Source organism: Malurus melanocephalus, unplaced genomic scaffold, assembly GCF_030028575.1.
Source record: "Malurus melanocephalus ecotype Western Australia unplaced genomic scaffold, MMel_1.1 scaffold_972, whole genome shotgun sequence".
NCBI lineage: Eukaryota > Metazoa > Chordata > Aves > Passeriformes > Maluridae > Malurus > Malurus melanocephalus.
Window position 1 is genome coordinate 120004 of NW_026624204.1, and position 8536 is coordinate 128539.

The 8536-nt window shown below is 38.1% G+C and overlaps 1 protein-coding gene across 1 annotated transcript; it reads left to right on the forward strand.

Moving 5' to 3' along the window:
- Window positions 1-258: 258 nt before the first annotated feature.
- LOC130585833 (cyclin-dependent kinase 11B-like) lies at window positions 259-8446 on the forward strand (the record flags this gene model as incomplete). Its single annotated transcript, XM_057386481.1, has 10 exons — window positions 259-380; window positions 1038-1153; window positions 1881-2005; window positions 3180-3318; window positions 3796-3926; window positions 5098-5220; window positions 6253-6351; window positions 6464-6592; window positions 7316-7381; window positions 8271-8446. Coding segments are annotated over exons 1-10 (1215 nt in total), but the record flags the coding sequence as incomplete, so codon positions are not given.
- Window positions 8447-8536: the final 90 nt, after the last annotated feature.

Below are 8536 nucleotides of genomic sequence, written 5' to 3' on the forward strand. Positions count from 1 at the left end.
CTTGAGGTCCCAGATCATTCTTGAACGTGTGGCACCAAATCTTAGCTATAAACTGTATTTTCTGTGTTTATAGCAGAGTCTTTATTCCTTCTTTTGGTTTTAAAACAAACATTTCTGGTTTCCCTAAATCAATTCCAGCCTGACTTTACTCAAAAATGGAATGTTAAGTGTTTTCACTCAAAAAAATCAGTGTAAAATAGATTTTTATGTGGTTTTTGGGGGTTTGTGAACATCTCCTTCTCTTTCAGAGGTTTTTTTTTTTAACTCCAATGGGTGATGAAAAGGATTCTTGGAAGGTGAAGACTTTAGATGAAATTCTCCAGGAGAAGAAACGAAGGAAGGAGCAAGAGGAGAAGGCAGAGATAAAACGGATGAAAAATGTGAGTTGCTCTTTGGGATTCATTTTAATGGAAACATTAAATATCTTTATTAATGAAAAAATCYATTTTAATGAGGTGCAGTGCCTGAATTCTGATTTTCTGGTGAGAACAAGGCTTTCAGCTGAATTTCTCTGTGGGTGATCTCTGATTTCCAAAGTTAAACAAAAATATGATGCTTGCTGAAGATTTTAGTGACCTTGCATTGTGTATTATGCATTTTATAATTATTAGTCAGAAAAGATAAATTAATTAATGTATTAATAATTCTAATTAACTGGGAGTTCAAGGAGTAAACTTGAAAGATTTTAGAGAAGAATAGGTTTAAAATCATTGWTTTGGAATCACTTTTATGTTATTGTTTGGTTTTTGACAGCTATCTACAAAATAATTAATTCAGGAAAGAGCACCCACATAGTAATTTATGCAATYCTCCTTAATCAGTGTTTAATTTTGTTTAATTATGTTGATTTAAAGCAGTTCAGCTATAATTGTAATCATAAATTAGTGGATTTTCTGTGGTGACCAGTTAAATCTGGATTTTTGAGCCAGCAATGGAAGACTTTAGTAATTTTTTTAAAAAAATAGTTAATTTTTTTTTTTTTTTCATTTTGAGACATAAAAATAAATTGAATTTTCCCCTCTCTGTGCTTCCCTCAGTCAGATGACAGGGATTCCAAGCGGGATTCTCTTGAAGAGGGGGAGCTGAGAGACCATCGCATGGAAATAACCATCAGAAACTCACCTTACAGGAGGGAAGACTCCATGGAAGACAGGTAAAAATGAGGAAATTTTTTAAAAAGTTACAAAAACCAACCTTTAGAAATCCTGAAAAGAAGGTTTTAAATACCTGAAGGGAAAAATTGATGTTTTTTAGTGTGTACATGTGGCAGATCCTGTGTAGAGAACACACCAGGGAAATTTTTTGATTGAACTTTTTGGTTAAGATTTGTGTTTCAGTTGGAAGTTCAATATAAAACAAGAAAATGGGAATATTTTAAAAAAGAGGAAATAGGGTTAGGATTTGACATGTTTCAGTTTTGGAAATCCTATGTAAAATAATAAAATGGGAATATTTTGCAAAAGAGGAAATAATGTTAAAATTTAACGTGTTTCGGTTTTGGAAATCCTATATAAAATAATAAAATGGGAATATTTTACAAAAGAGGAAATAAGGTTAAGATTTAACAGTGTGTTGTGTTCTAGGTTTGGAAATCCTATATAAAATAATAGAATGGGAATATTTTAAAAAAGAGGAAATGAGGTTAAGATTTAACTGTGTGTTGTGTTCCAGTTTTGGAAATTTTGTACCAAATAATAAAATGGGAATCTTTAAAAAAAGAGGGAATGAGGTTAAGATTTAACAATGTGTTGTGTTCCAGTTTTGGAAATTCAATATAAAACAATAAAATAGGAATCTTTTTTAAAAAAAAAGGAAATAACTCCTGGTCTGTTTGGCAGCTCCTGTCACCTCCTTAATTTTTTTTCTGTCTTGCCTTTTAGGGGAGAAGAAGATGATTCCTTGGCTATCAAACCACCCCAGCAAATGTCCCGGAAAGAAAAAACCCATCATAGGAAAGATGAGAAGAGGAAAGAGAAACGCAGGCACCGAAGCCATTCTGCAGAAGGTGCTTCTTGCTACACTTGGAAACTTTCTGGTATCTGGGAGCTGCCCAAATGGAGTGGAGTAAATAATAATTCAGATTAAAGAAAACCTGTCAGGTGGATCAGACAAAGGGATTTAAACTCTTGTTGTTTCTTTGGCTGTGTTTAGTGCCCTTATGGCAATGCCAGGGCTATAAATGGGGTTGTGAGGACAGAAATCACTTTGGGACAGGGACACTGAGATCACTTTTACTCCTTGAAGCCACACTGAGGTCACTTTTACTCAGTCCTTGAAGCCACACTGAGGTCACTTTTACTCCTTGAAGCTTCCTAAGCTTTTTTGTGGCTTCACTGAGTGAGAGGCCTCTGATCTTTGGAACAAAATATCCTTTCTAGAGACATTCCCATTGTCCTCCTGTTGCTGAGAGCTTTTTTCTAAATCCTTTCTAGAGACATTAGAGCTGTTTTCTAAATCATTTCCAGAGACATTCCCATTATCCTTCTGTTCCCAAGAGCTGTTTTTTAAATCCTTTCTAGAGACATTCCCATTGTCCTGTTGCTGAGAGCTGTTTTCTGAATCCTTTCTGGAAACATTCCCATTGTCTTCCTGTTGCCAAGAGCTGTTTTTTAAATCCCTTCTAGAGATATTCCCATTATCTTCCTGTTCCCAACAGCTGTTTTTTAAAATCCTTTCCAGAGATATTCCCATTATCCTCCTGTTCCCAAGAGCTGTTTTTAAAAATCCTTTCCAGAGATATTCCCATTGTCCTGTTCCCAACATCTGTTTTCTGAATCCTTTCTAGAGCCATTCCCATTATCCTCCTGTTCCCAAGAGCTGTTTTTTAAATCCTTTCTAGAGACATTCCCATTATCTTCCTGTTCCCAAAACCTATTTTCTGAATCCCTTCTAGAGCCATTCCCTTTGTCCTGTTCCCAAGATCTGTTTTCTAAATTCTTCCTAGAGACATTCCCATTGTCCTCCTGTTCCYAAGAGCTGTTTTCTGCTGTTTGTGCAAGACCTTACAGATTTTCAGCTTTTCCCCCTTTTCAGAACAGGATTTTCCCTTTAAGAAAACACCAAAGCTCACAGCAATAGATTCCCATCAGTTTTACCYTTTTTAGTTTTGGTTTGGGGAGAATGGGAGCGTTGAATTCTCTGACTGGTAACACTCAGAAACCAATTTCTGTTTGTTYAAGGGAAACATGCCAGAGTGAAAGAGAAAGAACGGGAGCATGAGCGTAGGAAGAGACATAGAGAAGAGCAGGATAAAGCCCGGCGTGAATGGGAGAGACAGAAACGGAGAGAGATGGCAAGGGAGCATTCCAGGAGGGAGAGGTACAGCTCCTCCTCTGATCTATCTCGGAGCATTTGTTGTTCTGAAATGACCCAAAGGAAAAAAAAAAAATCCACAGTGAAAATTTGTTCCTGGGAATGTGTTGTCTAATGGAATTTCAATTATTTCTGAGTTCATTACCAGGTGAAATCACTGCCTGTGGTTCACTAAAATGAAAAGATTGGATGGTCTTAGAGGATTTTTCCACCCTAAAAAAAAAAGCAAACCAGATTTGCACATAATTAAAGATTTAATTAACTGAACTGGCTTAATTTCTGCTTGACTCCTCAYAAGGGTGGAGAACTCCTGGTCTGGATCTTTTGAAATTCATTTTTTAAAGGATTTTTAGAGGATCTGCTTKTGACTGATGCACAATGGGGGGTGTTGAGAAGGAAGTTGAGGTGAGTGGTTTGTTGCAGCAAACCAGATTTCCTTCCTTTCAGGAGCTGAATTTGTAACAAAACCAAATTATTTTCCAGGGATCGTCTGGAGCAACTCGAGAGAGAAAGGGAAAGAAAAATCCGGGAGCAGCAGAAGGAACAACGGGAACAAAAGGAGAGAGAAAGGAGAGCTGAGGAGAGGAGGAAGGAGAGGGAAGCCAGGAGAGAAGGTGACTCTCTCTGCCTAAATATTCCTCACCCTCTCTATCTCTTTTCTATCCATGATGGAATGGAGGGATAAAAAATTRTTTTATTTAGTGCAGTGCAAGAGTTTAAAAAAAAATTGAAATGGGGAGGCCTTTGATGTGGGAGGGAAGAGGAAATCTGAGTTCTGCATGGGGAGATGAAACAATGTGATGATGTTATGGGCCTGAAATATCCTGGCAGGTTGATTGAGGCTTTGCCTCTCCCTGTCAGCCTGGTTTCCTACAAAAACAACATTTCTGTGGGTGACACYGAGTGCACCCAGCACAATCCCAGAGGTTCTCAACTCTCTGGCTGAGTCTTACCCAGTTTGATAGAGGTTGAAACCTCTGCATTCAACATTTTGTGGATTTGRGGGAATAAATTGCAAAGGGAGAAGAGGTTGTGTGAGTATTCAGCCRTGGAAATGCTGTGGGGGGAGTCAGGTGGGACAATCTGGTGCCTGAACAGTTTAAATTCTGCACGTGAGCTCTTTGCACAGTGCTGGGTACTTGAAATGTAAGCTCAGATCATTGCTGGTTAAAGGATCTCTGTCCCAGCTTTCAGAGGTAAAAAATCAGAGCCCGTTCCTGTGATCTGGTGACAAAGATTGTTCCAGAATAGCAGAACAAACCATTTTTTTTTTGCTTTCCTTTCTTGCTCAGCTCATACCAAACAGCTCCTTTTTGCGCTTGGCTTTATGCTGATAGTGCTCAATCTGTGTAGCCTTTCATTTAATTGGTTTTGAATTTTAATTGAATGTTCTGTCAGCTCCTTCTAAACCTCAGCTGGTTTTATTCTTTGACTGATCTTCCACTTCTTTCTCTGGCATTAATGCTTTAGAATCGGGGTGTTTGCTGTATACCATACAGGGCAGCTTGCTTCTGCTTCCCCAATGTGGCAGCAGCTTTCTCTAAGCAGTACAAATCCATCTTCTATTTTAGATTAAATTCTAAAAGTAGAATTAATTGAATTCTTTTCTTTTAGATTAATTAAATTCCTTCCTTCTCCCAGATACTGGCAGGTTCCTTTCCCACTCTTCCCTGTCACCTTGTAAAAAAAAAATAACAAAAAACTTTTGAATCAGGTGGCTGTGGCAGACAGCACAACTCGAAATTAGGCAGCTGTAACAATTTCTTGTGGTTTTGTTTTCCCTAGTTTCTGCACACCATAGAACAGTGAGGGAAGAATATGGAGACAAAGTAAAAATGAGACCCTGGAGTCGCAGCCCTTTGCGCCAGCAGAGAGACAAGCTTGAGCAAGGAGAGAGCAGGAAACCAGGTAGCACCTGCCACTCTACACTGTCTTTGGGGGCAGCAGCAGCTGGGCTGGGGTAGAGTTGCATTTTTAGTCTTAACCAAACATCCCAGGTACTCAGTTCTAAGGATTTTCCACCTCAGCCATCCTGGTGTAACTCTGGGATCTTCACCAATATCTGCGTTTGGATTTTTCCCTAAAGCGACGCCGGTTTTGTGGTCATACAAATGGATTTAGGGGTAGGAGTAGGAATTGGAAAAGTTTCCAKATGAGTTACCCCATTCAGTGGTGAAAGAAGCAGCTGACTGAATTTTTAAAATCAATCCTGCAGTTTTCAATTCCCTTGCRAGTTAAAAAAGGGATTGGTTGGATTTGGGGTTAGGAGCTGAACTATTTTAAACTGTGGCCTTAAAGAGATCACTGTAAGCATCACTGTCATCTTGCAGAAGAAATTGAATTCTTGGCCAGTGTTCTGCTTAGATGGTGAATTTTGTTTYCCAAGCCAGAAAATGGTCCCATCTGAAAGTTCTGGAGGCAGAGAACTTGCACAAGTGCCATAAAAATGCCTTTGTTTGACAGAGGAAAGCTGTGTCTGCCTTGTTAATGAGTGAAAATTGATGTAGGCCCTCAWAGCAGGATGGAATCAGCCAGAATTCCAGGTGGAAATTCCTGCCAAAKCCACCAGCAGTGATTTTTCATGGTGATCAGAGAGTGAGCACTGGCAGTAGCAGTGTGTAGGGACCCTGTCCTGGTCATTCTTGTCACCGTGTTATTTTTTCCCCTTTTTTCCCCCTGTTTTAATTAATCTCAGAATACCTTAGGAACACATCATGTTTAAAAAACAGGTCAATATTCCATATTTTTTATCCTGCACTGCTGCAATTCAGAAAAGCTGTTTGTCATTGAGCAGAGTGTGAAATTATTTTTTTTTTTTTAGTGCTCTGAATTTCCATTACTGATTTAATGCCAGCAGAAAGTGAAGCAGTTACCTGGGAATTCAGAATCTTAGAAATGATACTGAATTAGCACTCTTGTTTTTAATTTTTATAATTTCAGCAGTGAAAGAAGAAAAACCAGAAGAGAGGGATCCTCTTTCTGACTTRCAAGACATCAGTGACAGCGAGAGAAAAACCAGCTCAGCAGAGTCTTCCTCAGGTGATTAAATGCAATTGAGGAGCTGTGATTAATTGATTAATTGCAGAGATGGAATTCATTTTTCTGCTGAGGAATTGAGTGCTTAGTTCTCTGTGTGATTATTCCTGCACAGAATCTGGATCAGGCTCAGAAGAGGAGGAGGAAGAATCCAGCAGTGAAGGCTCTGAGGAGGAAGGAGAGGAAGAGGAGGAGGAGGAGGAGACAGGAAGCAATTCYGAGGAGGTGTCTGAGCAATCAGCAGGTGAGGATCCCAGAGCAGCTGTGGTTTTCTTTATTTCTCATCCTGGGGTGTTTTATTTGAACATTTTTCCTTTTTTCTTAGTCTAGGCTAGGCTGAGACCTCACAGGTCAAGATAAATAAAAAGAAAAACCCCAAGTAAAGTAATTTCTATCCTTTTGTGTAGAGGTAATGCCAATTCTTCACTGAAGAAGCCAAATCAGGAGCAGAAAAGCCATTTTTGTCTCCTAATTTGTCAGCAATTCCAGTGGTTTTGTAACACAGCAAATATTCTGCAGGACGGAGTTTGGCACTCTTTGGGGAAATCCAAAATTCCATTTTGATTTATTTTCAGTTGCAAATTTGAGATTTTTTTTTTTAAGTGAATGAACATAATAACAAAAGGTTCAGTAAAGAAATCTGGGTGCAGCCATTCTGGTCATGAATTAGTAAAGAAAAGGCACAAAAGCAGCTCTGATTTCTGGTACTTTCCTTTAAAATTAATTAGAGTTAATAAGCCAATATTCATCATTTATTTACCTGACCACATCCCAATTCCCAGATAATTGGTAAGAATTAAAATTGGTCACTGAGAGTGCAGAAATCTTGGTGAGATGGGAAAGGATTCCAGCAGGGTTTTACCTCCCAAGGAGCTGCAGAAATGTGGATTTTATTAAAACTTCTTTAATTTTAGTTTTCAACTTTGTTTTTTTTTAGTTTTTAATAAAACTTCCTTGTGTTTTGCAGAGGAGGTGAGCGAAGAGGAAATGAGTGAAGAGGAGGAACGGGAGAATGGAAACCACATCCCAGTTGGTACAATGCAAATCCTGCCTGTTTTATAGAGCTGTTTGGCTGAGTTTTTGCAGCTAAATTAATCTATTTCTAGAAATATTTCAAAAATTTAAATGCTATTTTCATGTTAAACACAGAAATTCCATGAAATCTGCTCCAAGCTGTGTATTTAGAAGGAATCAGTCTAACAAACTGATATTTCCTCCTTTTTCATTGTGGGTTTTGTCCTCTCACCAAATAAGCTTTGCAATCAGAATGAGACATCCTGGGTCAATTTTCTCTTTCATTATGGTGTAAACATTTATTTTTATGACCTGCTCCATTAACAGTGTAAGTTGTAAATCTATGACTGAAAACCTTGAGGAGAAATTTAGCTGCTCTATGATTCTCTTCCATGCAGTGTCACCACTTTTATTTTCCTCAAGCAAATTCCAGGTTCATGGAGGAGCCTTTTTTTTTTTAAAAACACCTCTGTTTAATGATCTGGCAGCAATCATTAACAGAATTATATCCAATTAATGGAATTACACCCAATACCCAGTGATAGAATTACATCCAGTCAATAGAATTTTACTGATACCCAATTAATAGAATTATATCCAATACAATTTATAGAATTATGCCAAATTAATAGAATTATACCAAATTAATAGAATTTTACCCATGCCAAATTAATAGAATTTGACCCATATCTAATTAATAGAATTATACCAAATAAATAGAATTTTATCCATACCCAATCAATAGAATTATACCAAATCAATAGAATTATACCCATTTAATAGAATTATACTTATACCAAATCAATAGAATTATACCCAATTAATAGAATTACACCCAATCCCAATTTGAGCTGAGCTCAATTACTCCACCCATCTCCTCTTTCCACGACTGATTCTGACTTTTGAAGTTCCAGAGTCGAGGTTTGACCGCGATTCAGCGGGGAGCGAGGTGGAGGAGGAGGAGGTGGGGGAGGGATCCCCTCATTCCAATGCCATGACAGAAGGGGAATACATTCCTGATTCACCAGCATCCTCCCCCATCGAGCTGAAACAGGAGCTCCCCAAATACCTTCCTGCACTCCAGGTAGGGGATCAGCCTTTTAAATGGAATTTTATTATTGAGAATTTGTTCTATCGGTCATAATTTTTAATATCATTGATCATTTGTTATTCA